We start from the raw sequence: 20,271 nt of genomic DNA, 5'->3' as shown, positions 1-20,271 counted from the left end.
CAGTGGCTGTAGGGGTCAGGGAGAGTAAGACTTGATGATTGATTAGATCCGGGGGTGAGAAAGAGTGCGGTCATGAAGAGAATCCAGCTTTTCTGTCTGGGCGGCTCTGTGGATGATGCTGCCATTCACTGTTAGTGATCCAGGAGCAGGCTGTGGGGTGGGGACAGGGTGGGGGGTAAATGACGGTTCAGGTGGGAACACACGTGATGCCTGCAGGACATCCGAGCATCAGTGTCCACAAGTGGGCCTATGAGCAAGGAGCTCAGGGGTCTGGGCTGGAGACACAGCCCTGGCAGCCTTCTGCATGTGGATGAAGCCTGTGAAGGAGAAAATATAAAGGCAAAGGAAGGAACCTCATTATAACTGTGTGTAAAATAAAGCAGCAGCCTTTCAGAAGTAAATGGGAGAGTGGGAAGCAGAAAATAAGAGCCAAACTAGGAACAAGAAAAATTACCAAAAAGAAGAAGAAAGAACTATAAAAAGCCCAGCATCTAATAGCACAAGAGGCAAACAATAACTGATACATCTGAGTCATCAAGAAAAAGCGAAATTATGTTCAGCATAATTTACATTGTGGAAAGATATATATATATATATGTTTATAGCACATTAAAAAAATAAGATTTCTTCCTGAAATTGTTAGAAATATTTGTCAGAAAAATTCAATTTGAGAGAACACTGTTTTCTGATATACTGGCAAATGAATAATAATATATATAAATATATCAACATACACATATAATAATTTTTCCACAGAATTTTAGATATTCCTAAGTGACTAGCCAATAATAGGCACCTTTTAAACAAAGCTTAAGGGGAAAGCATATGCTATCAGGTCTTCACTTCACAATGCTTTTAGAGAGCTGCTCACGTGAGTCCAATTTTCTATGCTCAGTATGAGAAACAAGGACAGAGGAAGAGAGAACCCAAGTGAAAACAAGGATACTTCTCCTCCAGTGAAGTAAGGCTGGGAACATTCTTGAGGTGATTAAGCCTGATTTGTGTCAGGCCTTGAACAAGCAGGCTTTTATGGCAGAGCTTATCTTTCCTCATAATTGTTGCACATTCCCACTTTATAAAATGCTTGGGGCCCTATTTTACTTATAAAAGGAAACTGGTGGGTTTTTAAAGAGGTATCTTGGCAATGTGCCAAAAAAGCTGATTCTCTCCCCCTGCCCCCTTAAAAAGTACATTGATCATTATCTCCGTTCTAAACTGAGCAAGTCCCTGCGATTTGGCCTCTCTGTCACCAAATTGCTCCTCCATATTTGCATGGATTGCTCCTCCCCACCTGGACGCCAAGCCCATTAGAGCTGCAGTGGAATGAGAAATAAGGGTTATAGAGATGTTCTTGTCACCTCAGACCCGAATTTAACTGATGCACAGTGCCACTTCCAATTAACTCACAAATGATTCTAGGAAAATATTCTGCTATGCTTAAGCTGTTTGAAGGCCTGGGAGCCTGACAGGCGAACTATCCCTGCAAGATAGGACGACTCTGTGTTCTGGGGTTCTAGTGAGGACTACAGGTCGAGGGAGCGAGGCTGGGTCTGCTGACGTATGGTGATCAGAATAAGAAAGCGAAGCTTGCTTCCTGGGGGCAGACGCTGGTAGAGGTCTCTGGAAGCACTGAAACCGGATCAGGCAAGAACGCAGAAGGGAAATGTTCCGGCCGCTTTCAGACTCCTGCAGATCACTCACAAGTGGCTATCATTAAACAATTTACCGGGAGACTCAGATTTGTTTTTAATCTGTGACCTAAGCCAATGACAGTATATAGCATAAAGTCTATTTCCTTCTTAGATATCTTGAAGTTAAAAACTTCTAAGCTTTTCCATAGTTTTATTTACATATGGGGTTCAAACATTCACTTACAATTTGTTTCATTTGAGATGAATGAGAAAAGACAGTGTAGAAAAAATTGTACTTAATACGAGATACATCAGAATGTTGGTAAAACTGAAATTAGCAAAAACTCCAAAGGAAGATTTGACTGTAACTAGCACAAACCCTCAAAGCTGGTCATAAAGTAATTAAGAAATAAGCCTACATGTTAACATAGAAAGTATACCTAGCAGTGGCTACAAAAAAGAGCTGGAGAAAGAAAATTTTATTTACGTGCATCCAATATTGTCCTAGCAGAAAGGTATAATATTACTTTTCAGGATCTTTCTTAGAATAGGAAAGTCAGATGCCAATTTTTAGAGAAATACTTAACATGAGTTTTCTTTACATGTTTTACTTTTTGCTTTTTAAAGAAAAGGAGGCCTGGACTCTTGAGAAGGAAGCAGATGAGGACGGAAGACTGGGCTGGAGAGGCAGGCGGACTCCAGTCCCGGATTATTTCCATGAAAGCCTTTACAGCAGCAGGGTCTCAGAGAGCCGCAGGAAAGGAAGTGAGGGATCATCTTCCATCTATCGGACTGGCAGACATTTCAGAGTAACAGAAGCCACTAACAGCAAGGGCGCTGGGAAACTTTTTTGCATTGTTGATATCTTCTAAATTGTATAAACTTTCCACTTAGCAACAGATATCAAAAACATCTGATTCAACAATAACATCTTCTGTCTTTAGTATAAATTTCTTGAGCAAAAAAAGCACAAAAAGATGTAAGTCTACAGAGGCTCACTATGGTGTTTAATAGTGAAAAATTACAATCTAAATGCTACTGGCAGGAGACTGATTAAGTAAATTATAATAGAGTACCATGTAGCCATTAAAAGTGATGGAGATTTATATACTCTCCCGTGCAAAGACGTTCCCATGACTATTCAGTGAAAAAAGGTTCCAGAGTAGTACAATAAGCAACATTTACATAGTTATATGAATACTCCTATAGAAGAAGCTCTGACGGGATGTTTCTACTGTAATAAGTGATTACAACTCAGTAGGTTTCTGGTGCCTTTTGTTTCCTTTTTTGTACTTTCTACAGATTTTTTTTTAAAACAAGGAGTATGTATTTTTACCAAAAAAAAGCCATCTTTGTTTTAAAAAAGATAGGTCCTAAATATATTTTTCTTTAAAAATAAACACCAATATGTAAATAAAAACAAACACCTTTTATCCCATGGTAAAAACAAACAAAACAAAACTTCCTCCATTTACAAGTTAATTTTTACATTTAAATCTCTGAACAATTTAAAGTGTTTCACGATAACTAAGAATGTTCATGGTTTTATTACTATTGAGGTTTTAGCTCCTTTGAGGTTAACAACAGTAAACTGTGTGTAAATTCTAACTCTACCAGGCATCATGAATATATTCTATTTCCAAGCCACAGTAAACACTAGCAATGGATGATTCTGACCAGGACTGTGAGACACACTCACCTCAAACAAATGTTGAACATGAGCCCACAGGCATAAAAAGCTAGAAAGTTTCCAATCATAGCAATTAGGAATTATTTATACATCTAATGTATTTCCTTCCAAGGGGAGAAAAAAACAAGATAGTCTAACTGTAAATATGCTCAACCTCTTGAGAAATCCTTTCAAGTATCAATACCTCCTATGAATAATAAAAGGTAAAAAAGTTAACAAGTCCTTGCTCTTGAGTACTATGTAAGTAACTGTGGGTGGCAGGGTTTTTTCTTTGATAATTGGAGAACCACCAGTTGGTATCACTAGAGATCCTTATTTACTCCCTGAAGAATATTTATTTCAACTGCTGTATTCTCTAAACTTAAAACATCTGCCCTAATAAAACAATCTAATCATACTGCCATGGTGAGCACTCACCTGGCCTGAACGTGTCAGTTTCCGAGGATCCTTTGCACAGCTGCATCAGGGGACCATAAACCCATAGTAAATGTTCATTCTTTTCACAGTTAAGTTACTGTGATAAAATTAATGCTGCCTCAGTCATAATCAGGTGATAAAATACCATAATTCAAAGTAACTGATGAACTCATAGTGAGCAATCGGGCCTTGCTTGCTGGCCCACAGGCTGGTCAGCAGGGTGGAGCTGGCGAGGCGATGCCAGGGTGAACCTGTACTGATTCCTACAGGAAGGCAGGCAGGGCCCCATCGTAAAGCCTGGGTGCACCTATCTGCTTTAGTCTGCTGACAAGATAGCTTCTACTAACTCTCCTTTTTCGAATCCTCTGATTAAATGACACACTATTGTGTAAAATTCAAATTTATATTTATATCTGATATATCCTACATGTTCTATATGAAACGAAATTCCCTAATAACTATGAACAAAGAGTAAATCCAAAATATTTCTAAGAAACTGAAGGCCTCTGCTTTAAGCATTCTCAGCACGTTCCCTTTTAGGCCAGCAGATGGAGCTGTGAGCTAAAACACGGAACGTGAGCTGCTCCGGGTCAGCCAGTAGATGGCACCCTTTTGTCTGAACTGGGTTTATGTTGGAGATTTCATACAATTCAAGGTAGTTACCAACAATCATTTGACACTGAAATTGATTTTGATTTACCTGCATTTATCTAGAATGAACATCTCAATTATTTATTGAGTGCACAGACCTGGACCACTTCTGTTCAACATTTTCTGACTAAGACTGTTTTCCTTAGCCATAAAACGTTAACATTCCCAGTAAGAGGCAGTAAATAGTGGTAAGAGTTCATCCCCGGACAGGGCAACCTCACAGTTATCATCAAAGCTCTCTAAACGCAGGAACTCTCTATGCAGAGCTGAAATACACCACACTGCTCTCCACAAGCCTCAGAGCAGGGTCACATAATAAGAATTTCCTTAGAAAGTCTTAAGACCTACGCCCCCCATAGTAACAGTCTACTGCGGAGCCCTGTCTTAGCACAGTGCCTGGCTCAGGGTGGGCCCACAGATGTCTTCTGAATGAACAAATTAATAAACACTACTGCTTTTAAAAGACGTGCCCTTGAAAAACTATCAGTGGTTCGTTTCTCTGTGAGACTTCTCAGACACGCAGATCAAACGGATGTGCCTTCAGGCAGGGAGAGAGCATCTGCATTCTCTCTTATTAGTTAAAGACATGAAGCTGAAATACAAAAGAATTCCAGGTATGCTTATATTCAATAGTGCCAATCAGAAAAGAATTTTTCTCCCCGGAATATTTTATTTAGGCAATAATCCTCTTATCAGTGCCATAAAACAAAGAAGTTCACATTCTAGAAACTAAAATAGTATAGTCTAGTCCACAAAGCCCACGTTCTTGAACATATAATTTAAATAACCTAATTTTGTTGGTCAATGAAAGTTTGGATTGATTCATTATGACTCTTCTAAATCAAAGACTATTCATATTTTCAAATACCTTAAAATTTTACTACTCAGTTTATAGCCTCCATTACTAAACTCTGGGAACATCGCCTATCAATTCCATGCAGTCAATGTAAAGTGCTAACAGACCGTCATTTTTATAGGAACTAAAAGCTTAATAATTTCACTATTATGTATTTCATGCCCCCCACATGGGTTTCATATGCAGTCAAGGAAGTTTTGTGAACTCCCAGGCAGCTGAGCTTCATTTTCAGCATAAAATCTAGGACTATTTTTTAAAAAGTAGTATTATTATTAAAGCAATATATATTTAAGAAACATAGAAAAGTAAAAAATTCACCCACACACCCATAATTCATTCACATATTTCTACCAGACACATTTCCTCCCAGTTTTTTTCACTTGTTTTCAAATAACTGCTCTCCTATTAATACAGATATGAATCCTGCTTTTCATTTACCATTACATCCTAAGCATTTTCCTACTAATGAAAGCTAAAAGGAGGTCCTCTCTTTTATGAGAAAATTAAGAGGTTGGGAGATGAGGCCCACACTGAAGATACCCAGTAAAACCTGTCAAGTTTTCAGGAACCCTGTGGACTGCATCACAATCAAAACCAGATTCACTACTTCCTTGCCCTCACCCTGCCCCCTCCACATACTCCTTTCTTTTCCATCTTAGCTAAGGGAGGTAATGTTGGAAAAGGTTCCGAAGACGACCAGATTGGGTTTAATCTTGACTCTACCAATTACAAGCTGTGTGACCTTAGGCAAGTGACTCAACCTCTCTAGGTCCCAGTTTTCTAAGATGGGGAGAATAATATCTGCGTCACAGTTATCGTGAAGACTGAGTAATCTGCTATGTCTAAAATGCCTGGTATAACGCCTGAAATGGAAGAAGAGATTTTATACTGATTAAAAGCAAAATTGAGGTAACAACAAAAATCATCTAAAACCTCCAGTCATGAGTTTTCTAACTTCTCCAAGTAATCTCTACTTTATCGTTATAAACAACGACAAATCAGCAAAGTTACTTTAAAAATAAAGGTTAGTCAGACTAGCAGAAAAGCAGTATCTATTTGTCTATCAGTATATTTTGATGAAAAGTACAATGCCGATGTTTAGCTATAATTAAACCCAATGTGAAAAACTCCGTAATGCCTATAGCAATACTGGCAATAATAATAACACCTGTTACTCCCCCACTCTCAATTTCCCCCTCTACTGAATCACTCCCATCAGCATTCGCACACGCTGTGTATTCTCCCAACTTAAGAAAAAGAGCTCTCTGACCCCATCCCATCTTCTAGCTATGAGCCCATTCCTTTCTTTCCCTTTTCAGCAAAATGCAAGGCTTGCCCATACGTAGTGCCTCCAACCTCTCTCCTCCGTTCTCTTTTGCATCCACTCCACTCAGGCTTTTCCCACCAATGACCACAACATTGCTACTCAGTGAACTGTCCGTTCTTATCTTACGTGACCTAGCCCCAGCACATATGTCCTTGAAACTTTTTCTTCCCCTGGCATCCAAGTCACTACCTCCCTCTTCGGTAGGGAAATCTCCTTTGCTACTTTCTCCTCATTCCCCAACTTCTCAACCTTAGGAGTGCCTAAAAGCGCCTTCCTTGGACCTCTTTTCTCTCTCCGTTCATTGCTCTGGTGAGCTCCTCTAGTCTCCTGGTTTAAATACTCTCTATATACTGGCGAATCTCAAATTCATATCTTTACCTTATACCCTGAATTCAAATCTTCTACGTCTAACTGCTTATTTGACTCTCTGTGTGGCCATCTAACAGATATCTCAAACTCACAAGTCCCAGACTGAATGTCTGACATTATCCTGATACCTGCTCCTCTCATGCTGGTCCCTACCCATCTTCTAGCTGCTCAGGTCAAAAGCCGTGGGGATCTTTGACTTTTTCTCTCACCTCTTGCATCCAATCTATGACAAATCCTTGTTGACTTCACTTTCAAAACAAATCCAGAACCTCCTTTCATCAACTCCACTGCGGCCAGCTATTCCAAACCACAATCAATTCTCACCTGTCACGAAGAGCCTGGTCCATCGAACTTTCTACCAGTAGTTTAAAAAAGCAGCAGCCAATCATTCCAAATGTGTAGCTTTTTAGCTTGGGGTATAAATTATGTACACAAACACACATATGTAGGCTTTTAGGATTTTTTTCCCAGTAATATGTAAACACATTAAAAATTTAAATAATAATTTTAAAATGCTTACCTATTTTACAAAGACGTTTATATACATGGATGTCAAACAGCACAGACGGTTGTTCCAAATTAAGTAATTTTACTCAACAAGTAGTTAACACCAATTTATATAGAACAAACATTTGCTATGAGTTAGTCATTATTTAATATTTGAAATTTTTCAGTTATTTATATGATTTACTAGTAATAAGAAGTAACCTAGTTATTACTAGGCATTTAGTCACATTCTTTGTCATCACTTCCCAAGACAGTGAACAAACCATATGCAAACGTGAAAGTCAGGAAGATTTAGACCATACAGTAGAACGAACATTCCAGACACCCATGACAGGACTGCAGTTACTCACACTGTGAACTCCTAAGGCTTTCCAGACTGCGAAGCTGATCACGCCAACCCCACACCACGCGTAAAGGGAGCCCCAGCCCAGGGCTCGCAAGGCAAGGGAAGAGCCACTCTCCGGTAAGGCGGCCGTGGCCACGCTTCCCTGTAATGAAGACAGGAAGGTTTGGGGGAAAACCATCAGTTTGGAAAGAATAAATATCTGGGAAGTACTTGAAATTAACGACTCTGTGTAAGCACCAAAATATTGGGAAGCCAGACCAACCCAAGTTCAAGTGCCAACTTTGCTACTTAATAACTGCATAACTTAAGTCCCGCCTTCTCTGACTGACAGACACTGGAGTCCGCCAGACGCTGGGCCGGGAGCTCTGCGAGGTGCTGGAGAGACAAAGGGAAACAGCAACTTCTCTCTGACAGTAGACTTCAGTCTGGGGCGGAGACACAGACACGGAAAAGTTAACTGTGATTTAAAGGGGAGTGCAACAACAGAACTATCCATACGGGGCCTTATGGGCCCAGAGAAGGACACCTAATCTACTGCTGCAGGAAAGGGAAGCTTCAAGGAGGGGGTCCTGGAAGAGGTGGGCTAAATCTAAATTTGAGAAAAGATGTGATATAAGTCATTGTGAGGATTTTTCAATATATTTGCAAAATATCTGGCACATAGTAGAAATTCAGCTTATGGTAGCTATTAATGAGAAACTAGAAAATAAACAGCGACCCTCCTCCTGAGTTTCAAGGCACAATATTAAGGTAAAAATCTACAACTGTAATAAGTGAACAACTTTCAGACCATCCACACACGAATTTGACTAGAGAAGAATAAGAATGCAGTGCATGCTTCAGAAAGGAACACCCACCATCACTGAGAGCACTGAGCTGGGGGGGGGGAGGGGGAGAGGCTGTAAAAAGATAAAGACACTGGGAGGAATGGTGTACTAGAGTCCTCAAGTCTCTTCCAATTCTATGATTTGGTAAATTAAACTTTAACTTGGCAGTAAGCTGGTAGGAAGTGGAAAATAAAGAGAGACTCCTCCATAACTCCGGCCAGACACTCCTCAGAGGGCAGTATCTAGGGTTAGCATCCACTAAGGTGGATTAGAAGGAGCTCATAATAACAAAGACGACAAAATAGTAAAGGTCTGACCAGCATGCAGGGAGTTAAATAAATTTTTCTTTAAGTCTGGTGATATTTTATGGATGTCGTGATATTTTTATTGTTTTATGAATAAAACTGCACAAGTGGGATTCATACTCTACATGTTTCTATTTACTGGTGACATAAGGATTAACTTAGACTGATCATAAGGACTAAAGCCAAAGACTTCCTTATTACACTGTTACGTGACCACTAATCTTATTTTTAAATAGATTAATCTTTTTTGTGCATGTGAGGAAGATTGGCCCTGAGCTAACATCTGTTGCCAGTCTTCCTCTTTTTGCTTGAGGAAGATTGTCACTGAGCTAACATCTGTGCCAATCTTCCTCTGTTATGTGGGACGCTGACTCAGCGTGGCTTGATAGGCGGTACTAGGTCTGCGCCCAGGATCTGAACCTGCGAACCCCAGGCTGCCAAAGTAGAGCACACGAACTTAACCACTACACCACCAGGCTGGCCCCTAAACAGGTTAATCTTCAAGTGAGACTGCAGGACTACGATCTTCCAGAGACCCTACATTTCCAAGTACTCTAGCATAGTTAATAATTTATTATAATCTACTGCTCCCTTCCCATATGACAAGCACTGTCCAAGCATTTTCCATGTATTAATCCATCTGACCTCACCCTGTGACACAGGGACTATTATTATCTTCATTTTACTAATGACGAAACGAATGCAGAGAGAGATGAAGCACCTTGCTCAAGGAGTTGCAGCAGCTCGTAAAAGCCAGAGTACTTCAGCAGTCTGGCTTGACAACTAAGGGGAAGTCGCCATTCAGTCCTTTACCACATATGATTATAAATACAGCACAATACAAAATGTAAATGAAAGCATCTTTTTCAATGGAAATGAATCCATGGTGTAAATGAGAATACAAACCATCATTATTTGGGATAATTCAAATATATACCCTACTGGAAGCAGAGAAAGAAGTGACAATACTTAAGGGCCTACGTGAAATTTTAACCTTACCAGATAACCAATTATGGGACATTCATTTAATTTCCATAGTTTCACCTGAATATGAAATGTAATTTATCTTTTTTTTAAAGAACCTGTAGAATTTATAAAATATGAGGAATTTATTATTTGTCCTGGTGAGCCCCTCTGCTAAAACACACTAAACATCGACAAAACAAAAATGCTCAGAAACAATAAAGAACTTAACTTCCTCAAAGGCTGAATCACATTTTTTTTTCTGATTATAAATCACTGGAAAATTTGATATGTATGAAACAGTGTAAGGATGAACCAAAAAAACCCTCACTTTTATTACACAGTCAACCACGGTAAACATTTTGACATATTCTCTCCCTTTTCATTGCTTGTGGACGTTTTAAAAAGTTTAACACCATTTAAAACTTTTAAATTTTCAACATGCATCCTCTTATAAAGTGAAGAACTCAAAACATTGTTTACTGGTTACACTGAAGTGATTTATCATAATTTACGTAGCCATTTGTTTTTACTAGCCAACGTATACTAGTTTCAACATTTTCTACATTAGAACATTCTTTGTGCCTAACAGTTATCTGCATTTCCGACTGAATTCTCAGGAAAAACTCCTCAAAGTGGAATTACTGAGTGGAGAAGAAAGAACATGTTATAAACTGATACATACTCCCAAGCGTTTGTTCAAAAGGCTGTGCTAAGTTACAGAGATGTTTCTTGAGGACTATTTCAGGTTAGCCAGTATTATTAGACGGTCTCGGTTAAAAAAAAAAAAGCAAATACACAAAACCAACCAAAAGGAAAGCTTTGAAATTTATATAAAACTATTTATAACTTAGGCTTCTCTTGTTAGTGAGAATGAACATTTTCTCAAGTTAGTATGAGCTAAATGTTTACGCCTTTTGAATTGTATACTCATGTTATTCGCCAATATAAAGTTTTCTTATTTGTATATTCTTGTTATATATGTTCTTTAGCTCTTATAGCTATCAAATGTGTTATCAAACTTCCCCAGTTTGGTTTACTTTTAATTTTTTTTATCTTGCCTTTTTTTGTTTGTTTTTGGTCAAAGATGCATTCCAATGCTGTCCAAAGTCATAGTCATTTCTCTTTCCTTTAGCTGTGTTTTAAAAATTTGTCTCTTCTTCTCACCCTAACGTTTTTAGGTCATCTGGTATTATTTTGGTTTTGATGGGAGCTGATGACTAAAGGGAGTGACCTCCCAGACAGCTTAGCGCCTGCCCCAGCACCCCCTCGATTAGTGCCCCCCCCAATTTATCTGAGAAACTTACATAGAGAGAGGTTTCTAAGCTATTTTTATACTAATTTACTATCTACTCTTTATGCCAGAATCACACAGATTTAATTATAGAATCATAACGTCTTCATATCCAGAAAGTACCTCATACTCATTATTTTTTTTCAAAGTTGTCTTTGCTGTTTTTGCCTATTAATTCTTCCAGAAAAATCTGAGAACATTCTGTCAAGATTTCTCCAACCTTCATTCACTGGCATTTTCATTAGAATGACATAGCTAACCCAGTGATAGCAAATTTATAACGTTCTGTTTTCCACCTGGAAATATATTTCAATTTACTCAAGTCTTTTCTTTTTTAGAATAATTTTCATTATATGACAACTCATTTAATATATTTTTTTAACGTGTGGATTTGTGATTGTGAATATTATTGGGGGCACACAGAAACATCTGTTTATCTGTATCCCCATGCCCACCGCCATGCCGAGACCTAGCAGACACTCAGTATTTGTTGACTTACACTTTTTGTAGATATACCTTAGTCCCAACGAGATTTTTAAGAGAATTTTCTTTAGCTTTTTCTATGATTAAAACAGTATACTCTTATCTTACTCCTTTTCTCATGCTGCTATAATTTCTGAGTGGTTCCCTAGGTACCAGAGATCTTACATAAACGCACTCACTTCTAATTGGCCTGAATTTTCACCCAGAAGCAGTACCATTAACCAAATATTATTAAACTAAGGTTCATTTAAGTGCTTTGGCCTAAATTTTATTTTAGAAACTTAAATGAAAAATTCCTGATTTCCCTGGGAAGGAAAGAAATTATATATGTATTATATCTGTACATATATTTTTAAAAGTCACCTGAGCTTGCATCTTCCTCTGTTTATTCAAAGGACAAAGAAAAATGAACGTTCATTCAGCACTTACTATTGCCTTTCTACTCCCAGTTTTCTAGCATGAGATTCAGCTAACACAATTAAAATAAGACATTTAAGGCATAATGATCATCCTCCTGAATAACAGCAGTGTAGGCAGTCCCCAACTAAATGCTGATCATTTTAAAGTCCTTCTGGGTTGCAATCTGAATCTGTATTATAATTAAAACCTACAGTCCCAGGCTGGTGGACAGAAATCTACTTAAACAACAAATTGCTAAAAATAGTATTATTTATACCCTAGAAGTAATCAATGATGGAGAGAGTACCAGGATGAGCAAGTTGCTTAATCCATCTGTGCCTCAGGTTTTTTTTGAGGAAGATTAGCCCTGAGCTAACATCTGCCGCCAATCCTCCTCTTTTTGCTGAGGAAGACTGGCCCTGAGCTAACATCCATACCCATCTTCTTCTACTTTATGTGAGGGACGCCTGCCACAACATGACTTAGTAAGCAATGCACAGGTCTGCGCCCGGGATCCAAACCAGTGAACCCCGGGCCGCCAAACTTAATGAGTGAGCAAACTTAACTGCTACCACACGGGGCCAGCCCCTAGCCTTCCTTCTTTGATGTTACACCAAAACTTGACAGCCTTTTTTTTTTTTTAAGATTGGCAACTGAGCTAACATCTGTTGTGAGTCTTTTTTCAAATTTCTTCTTCTTCTTCTCCCCGAAGCCCCCCAGTACATAGTTGTATATTCCAGTTGTAGGTCTTTCTAGTTGTGGCATGTGGGATACCGCCTCAGCATGGTCTAATGAGTGGTGCCATGTCTGCGCCCAGGATCCAAACCAGTGAAACCCTGGGCTGCCGAAGCGGAGCACGAGAACCCAACCACTCAGCCATGGGGCTGGCCCCAACAAACAGCTTCTTAAACGTTAGCTGCAATATGGAATCTGAAGTTGTATCAATGAATTTTTTGTACTTTCTTACATTAAAATCCACTAGTCTATTTCGCACTTTGAATAGAACTTTTATCCATGCATCATGATCGTTCAGAAAACATTTATGAAGTCATACAGATATTTCAAACATTGACACCATTTATTAATTATCAAAGAATCACATCATTAATATCAATCCAATCTCATCAGAAAAGCTTGTGAGTACTGAGCAGCTGTCAAGCTCACAAGGGCAGATACAAGATTTCTAAAATCTAGTTTTCTCTTGAAAGCTCAAATTTTATCATTGGCAACAAATACTGACAATTGCTTGCTTGCAGAAACAGGCTCATTTTGTTCATTTTGAAGAAAATGTCTGCCAAATACCCACTTCGGCATAACTATAGTTTGTCAGTTATTCTTTCAAGTAAAAATAATATTCCATGAAAAACAAATGGCTAGTGCACCATGCAACTCAATCACATAATTGCTCTTCCTCGAGGAACATATCTTGTTTTGGTATAGAGCAGAAATGCTTTATGTGTACTTTCCATTTCTTCACACAGAATATTCGAGAGGTATATTCAAGGGACAAGATTTAATAAAATTAATAATTTTAGTGCTTCAAGGACATTCTTATCAATGATGGCGTTAGCCAATCACTGCTAGGATAGTCTGGTGCCGCTGCCTTGATTACACCAAGGCCCCACCAGTTTTACCCCTCATGCTTCTGTACCGTCAGTGCAAACATCTCAGTACTATGATGAAAATAGTTTTGACTTTACAGATCCCCCAAAGGGTCTCAAGGAGACCCAGGGTTCTGTGGACTACAGTTTGAAAGCCACTGTGTTAGAGTATAAAGGGCACGTGTGATAATCAAATCTCAGGTCCATAAAATAGAATGCAAAGTTGTGAATAGTACATGTGCTTTTTTTTTTTAGAGATAATCCCTCACTTTCATGAGATTCTCAAAAAGATCTGTGATTCAAAGGTTAACACAGTACTTTAGGCTTAGAAATCAACCAAATTTCCACTGTTAAAGCACCACTGTCAGGCAGGTTTTACTGATTTCTGCCACAGGGTATATTGCTGCTCTGAAAACATTCTCTAATATAGAGGGGAAATGACCATGAGGTTCATAGCAGTGTGCTTGTAACCTCCATATAAGCCCTGAGTATTTGGGGGGGATCCAAACGCACTCTAAATGTGGTCTCTTTCCATGACGGTGTTCATAAGGCTTAAGTGTGATTAGATTAATAAACACAAATATAAGTGGAAAGGGAATTCAACTGGTTTATTTTTCACATAACACTGTTCTCCCAAAGCAAACATCAAATAGTAATTATATAGTTATTTGTGTAAATACTTGTTTAATATCTGTCTCCTGCACCAGATGCTAGCTTCTCAAGGCACAGATATGTTTTACCCATTTTTGTATCTCTTGCACCTGCCTAGTACAGTGCCTGACGTATAAAAGATGCTGAGTTAACATTTGTTGAAGCAACGAAGTAATGGATAAATAAGTCATATGAGGCAAGAGGACAGAAACAGGACAATACATAAGAACAGGTAAATACAAGTAAATGTGAAGGAAATTTCCCATCAACTCGGGAAATGAGGTACACGTGAACACAATGGAGTGATTGCCCAATCTTGCACATGAAGTAAGGATTTCCTGCCTTAAGTAGGTTGTAGTCATTCAAGCCAAATTTACTGAGCACCTACTATGCTGCCAGGCACTTTTCCAGGAAGCAGGCTGCAGCAATGCACAAGCAACATATGGTCTCCAGGTTCAAGGAGCTGACCTATGCTTTTCATCAATACTAAGACACACTTTATTTCAACATTTTAACATCTCTGAGACAGAAATGCCTCTTGCAATCAGTGTTGTGTCAAGAATTTAATTGGCATCACTTTTTCTTAGTGACATAAAATATTGGGGCCTCTTACAACTGAGAGTGAATTGCCTAGATTTAAAGTCACAGTGTGAAGAGGAAATGTACTGGATGAGCTTTCAAAGTCTTGTTCTGTTAACATTTAAGAAAGCGCATAATTAAGTACTTCTTTTTAAAAGAAAATAAAGACCATTGATTAATTTGCACACATCTTGAATCTGAGGTGAAGATAGGTTTACTTATTAAAACAATCTGAAAGGGGTTGGCTCTGTGGCCCAGTGGTTAAAAGTTTCACAGGCTCTGCTTCAGTGGCCCAGATTTGCAGGTTCAGATCCCAGGCGCCCACCCACACGGCTCAGCAAGCCAAGCTGTGGCGGTGACCCACATACAAAATAGAGGACGACTGGCACAGATGTTAGCTCAGGAGAATCTTCCCCAGCAAAAGAAAAACAAAAAAACTAATATGAAAGGGCACCAACATTTTCTTTACTTTCCCTTTGCAAAGGAGCTGCCATTGGTTGGTAAACAATAACAATGCTATGAGTGGATTTCAGCGGCACAAACCTTATTGAACCATTCAGGGCTTTTCTTTTTAGCCAATGACAACGTTGTTACAAATCCAGCCAGCATTCCAGCTGCAGCAACAGTACCAAGGAAAATTCCACCTGCCAAGAGTTTTAGGGGTGGGGGGGCGGGGGGAGAGATTAAAGAAAAACAAACAAAGGCTGAAGTTAAAAAGATGCATACAAGTTAAGTTTCAGATACGATTTAAATTACATTTTAAGCACTTCTGAAATCCCAGAAACGATAGCTAAGCAGCTCTTGCCAAGGGTAAATGAGAGCGGCTGTGAACCCCGCGTGACCTCACGACCTCTGGCACCTGAGATCATTCTGAGGAATGGTTCCCAAGAGTAGAGAAGGGGGCGCGGGGTCCCTGCACTTCTTCCCCGGAGAGGAAAGACACCGTGGGAGCTAGAGAAGGGACAGCAGAGGGGCTGGGGGAAACGCAGCCCACTCGGAACAGCTCGCTGGCCCAGCCCAGCCCATGGGAGACCCCACCCCTGGCCGCCCGACCCCCGGCTCACCCCAGGGCCCACCCACGCCCAGGGCTCCCAGCGCCTAGCGCGGGAGAATGCCCCTCCAGTGCAGGCGAGGGCCCCGGGCGGGCTCGCCCTGACAGCCGCGCCTCACCACACCTTTCACCAGGAAAAGCCGGTCCTCGGCGGACCCCGGAGCCTCTAGGCGCGGGGCCGGCTCCCCACTCCCAGCACCCGCCGCCTCCATGTTTACATGCCTCCGCGGCTGCGTCCGGCGCCCACTGGGCCCGGGCGGAAGCGAGAGCGGGGCAGAGAAGAAAGGTTCCGCTGCCGCCTACCCCGTGCATCCTGAACACGGGTCCGGAGAATGGCCGGATCTCCAAGACCCACTCTCCTCCCTAGCCGTCGGGCGGGGAAAGTGTGGTGGCTGCACGCTGCGTTCCCAGCCCAGCCCTGCGGCAGAGGACGTCTCCCTGGGAGATCCTTTTCCTGCTCCAAGGTGATGATCGCTGCTTTTGAATACTGCGTCTATTTGAAACAATGCTCAGCCCTGTCTCTAGGAGGCAGTGAGGGGTCGCACATCGCGCCAGGAGCCCAGTCCCAGCGGGTCTGAGACCCTGGGGCTCGGTTTTCTAATCAGTCTTACACCATGTCCAAGGGTTTGGCCAGCGCTAACATTTCACGATTCTAAAAGGCAAGCCTCAGTCTTTTCTCTGTACTTTGCTGGGAAATTGCCTAACAGTCGTCAGTTGGGGTGTAAGTAACAGGTTTTATCCCTGGAAGAAGGCCAGCCTACCAGCTCTGCGGTGATGCGCCTCCTTCCCCACGGTTTGATTGATCGGCCTACCGAGGGGAGTGGATGGCTAGCATGCTGAACTGAAGTGGATAACACAACCGCAGCGGGGAGACCCGAGGAGCACGCTAAGAGGTCGCCCACACAGAGCTTCAAGGCTGCCTGGAGCAGTTCCTGCGGGGAAGCGCTGGTGGCCAGCAGACAGGCCTGCTCTTCCGGCTGGGAGGCTGATTTGCAAACGGTGGTGGCTTCTGCAAATGGCCATTCAAAGGAGGAGGCTGGTAGTCATAGAAAATCTTTTCAGCCTCCCAAACACAGACACATGACATCGTCTTTTAAAATGAGGCAATCTGTCTGCCATTTGTTCATTCTGAACATCAACAAAATAAAGCCATGAATTTCTTGAGGATGGAGATGGAGATCTTTATCCATTTTTATATTCCCTGGCTCTCAGCGTATTACTGGGTCGTGCAGAATAAATAAATGCTGGTCAATGAGGAAATGAACGCATCCGTTTTTGCATCAGTTAAATGCAATTAATAGCTAGAAGCTGGGCTCAGGTCGTAAACCACTTCTCCGCTAAGTGAACTTGGTTTGGTTATTTAGGATCTCTATACTTCAGTTTCCTCCTCTATAAAAAAAGAAGCTGATAGTACCTACATCCTAGGGTTGTTGTGAGAATTAAATGAAGCAATGTAAACAAAGAACTTAGCATAGTGCCTGGCACGAATAAATACTCAGTACACGTTGGCTCTACCTTTTATCCTCTGTGATTCCAGGAGTTGTTTTGCATCATTTGCCCACGGAGATGTAAAAAATTATAGATGCCCAGGGCCTATGACTGAAGATGATGGCTCTGGGAGTCCAGGCAGGGCAGTTTAAAAGCTCCATGGGGGTTCTGATGATCAGCCAGGTTGAGAACTACAGCTCTGTTCAAATTTCTGTGTGGATGAAATCACGCAGAATTCATGTAAACTTTGGATTCCTTGGAAGCACAATGCCAGATTCTGCAAGGGCCCTTCAAACTGGTACATGCTGTGCTCATTTGTTGAGGGTCTTTAGGACTTGTCCTTTTTCCTTCCCTTCATAGGTAATGATGACCACAGCAGCCAACATTTATGGAGTGCTTTCTGTATGTCTGGCATTGTGCTAAATGCTTTGAATATATTATCTCACTTAATCTTCTCCATAAACTCAGAAAGAGTAACTTTCTTAACTTGTTATGGCACAAAATTGGGGTTCTCTTGCCCAAGGCACGTTAAAAAAGCCAATTATAACAGCATCAGCTTTTGGGAAAAGAAATGTAGCTTTATTTTTTGATATCGATCTGCAAGGAGACAGCGGGCATGTGCCCTCAGATCTGTCTCCCAGATCCAGGGCTTGGGGGACAATTTACGGGATGAAGGGCAGGGCGGTCTGAAGTGTGGAGACAGAGGATTGGGAGTAAAGAGAAGTGAGGCCATTGATGATGTGCACAAGCCTAGTCAAGCTTCATCCCTCTTCATAGGACCCGTGTTCACAAAATGGCGGCCTTACCATGATCTGAGGGTAGAGTTTTTAGCTTCTTGACGTCAAAAAGATCACTTACCCAGCACTTGCACAGGCCCAGTTGATGGGTTGGTGGTCTCAGCAGGCCTGAACTGGACAAGGGGTCTCGGTTCCTGAAAGACAACTCTTAATTACTCTGTTGATCAGCCGGGGTTGGTTGAACTGGTCCTGGAGGGCCCACCGTTACAGAACTCACATACGTCTCAAGTGGCAGAGCCAGGATTTAAGAGCAGCTCTTTCAAGGCCTCATTCACTGCCCAGAGGTCCTCAAGCTCAGACTTGATCATTGGAATTACCTGGAAGGGCTTATGAACACGTTGCTGGGCCCCCATCCCAGAGTGTTTGGTTCAGCAGGGCTAAGGTGGGGCCTGAGAACTGGCACCTCTAACCAGTTCCCAGGTGGTGCTGATGCTGGTGGTTCCACTTGAGGAAGGTCTTCTCCCTGCCTTGCTCTCACAGTTTACACCTCTAAAATCCACACCATCCACTTTAACGCTTGGAATTCTGTTCTCCCGAGACTGCTTAGAGAAAAAGAGTGTGGTCTCCTTGATGCTCCTCGTCTTTGCTCTCCCCCTAAAAAGCACAGAAACTTTTTATTTGAAGGATTATATTATTATTTACTGTAAGGAACAGAGGAGAGATAAAACGTCTGTAAACCTGGAGATGTCACAGCATCCCATACTCTAGAGCCTGTCTCCATTTTGAGACAGTAACTACAAACCCTGTCTGCTTTTATCCCTGAGGATGTAGCTCACAAACCTCTGTCCCCTTTCGAACTCCCAAAAGTAAAGGCCAGCTTTCCTCCTTCCTACATGAAAGCCCACTTTCCTGGTATACAGAAGGCAGAAGAGCAATTAAAGGAAACCAATGGGTGATCCACCCTGGAGAGATGGAACCGAGAGCTCGTTGGCCAAGGCCAGCTTGATTACAGCCCCATTCCTCACCGGCCCCAGGCGCCTGTGACTTGCTCTGTCCCAGGTCCTGGGAGCTGGTGATTCCAGAGCCTGGGAAACCTGCACGTCACAAGGACAGAGAGTCCCTGTCCCTGAGATTAGAACCACATTCCAGGCAGCCCAAATTAGAACGCTTAGAGAAAACATTCTGTAAAGACAATGTGACCCAAGGTCTCATCTCTCTTCGGTGCACACAATTAGGTATGTCAGGTGCAATCTGATTAACGGGCCTGCTCTAGGAACCCCCAAATCCCACCTAGACTGGTTTCTATGGGAACGCATGACGCAAGCTCCAAACAGGTGACTTGCAAACATTTGGAGCACAATGTCTTTGCAAGCCAGGGGCGCTAGTTCTAAATCTGCAAGACAGAGCTGGACCTTGGGCGCTCCATGCAATGTGAGCAGGACTATCGTTTCAATGTAAGCATGATTCCCTTTTAGGAAAATGCAATAGAAATGTCTTCTAGGCAAAGGAGGCTTCTGGGAAAGCAAGTCCATCTGAGACAGACTGTTGCTATTTTGGTGTTTGTTTTAGTCAGCTGAAAGTCTGTACCAGCGATGCATCTGACCGCATTCTTATTTCCAACCTTTTGGCCCCTGTGTAGATTCTATTTCAAATTTCAACAGCTAGAAACCTGTAAGCATCGCAGTTCCCAGAATTTGGGTAGCTCTGGCTCTTGTGAGTTCCAAACGCTGATGGGCTTTTTTTTTCCCAACTATTTTAAAAATATTTCTTTGGAGCTTCAGTTTCTCCCTGTTTGAAGCATGAGTTTGAATTCTTTTAAAAAATCTGATAAAGGTCACATATTGGTCATTCTTCTCACTACTGCTTGATGTAAGATGGTTGTCAAAAGTATAGTACAGAGATCATTAAAAGTTACTGCCTAATTAAGTGTATGCATAGAAGAAAAGATCTGCTCGACTTTACACTGAGTTATTAACAGAGGTTACCTTAGGGAAAGGAGGGAGGTGAAATTTTCTAATTGTATTCCTTGTGCTTTCTACCTTAATAAGCAAAAAGCAGACCAAAGCAACATGTTTACATATTTCTATAATGTTTGAAAA

At 41.3% G+C, this 20,271-nt stretch overlaps 1 protein-coding gene across 1 annotated transcript in view; it reads right to left on the bottom strand.

The window, feature by feature from the left end:
• TMEM242 (transmembrane protein 242) overlaps window positions 1-16,223 on the bottom strand; it is a 30,958-nt gene extending 14,735 nt beyond the window's left edge. Inside the window, exons 1-3 of the mRNA XM_008517577.2 lie at window positions 16,072-16,223; window positions 15,440-15,540; window positions 7,799-7,936 (exon numbers count right to left, since the gene is read on the bottom strand). Coding sequence (XP_008515799.1) covers window positions 7,799-7,936; window positions 15,440-15,540; window positions 16,072-16,159 — 327 coding nt within the window. The 5' untranslated portion in view covers window positions 16,160-16,223. The remainder of the gene's footprint in view (window positions 1-7,798; window positions 7,937-15,439; window positions 15,541-16,071) is intronic.
• Between the last annotated feature and the right edge of the window lie 4,048 nt (window positions 16,224-20,271).

Source organism: Equus przewalskii, chromosome 32 (genome assembly GCF_037783145.1).
Source record: "Equus przewalskii isolate Varuska chromosome 32, EquPr2, whole genome shotgun sequence".
Lineage (NCBI taxonomy): Eukaryota > Metazoa > Chordata > Mammalia > Perissodactyla > Equidae > Equus > Equus przewalskii.
The sequence above is the reverse complement of the archived record's forward strand: the minus strand, read 5'-3'. Positions and strand labels throughout refer to the sequence as shown.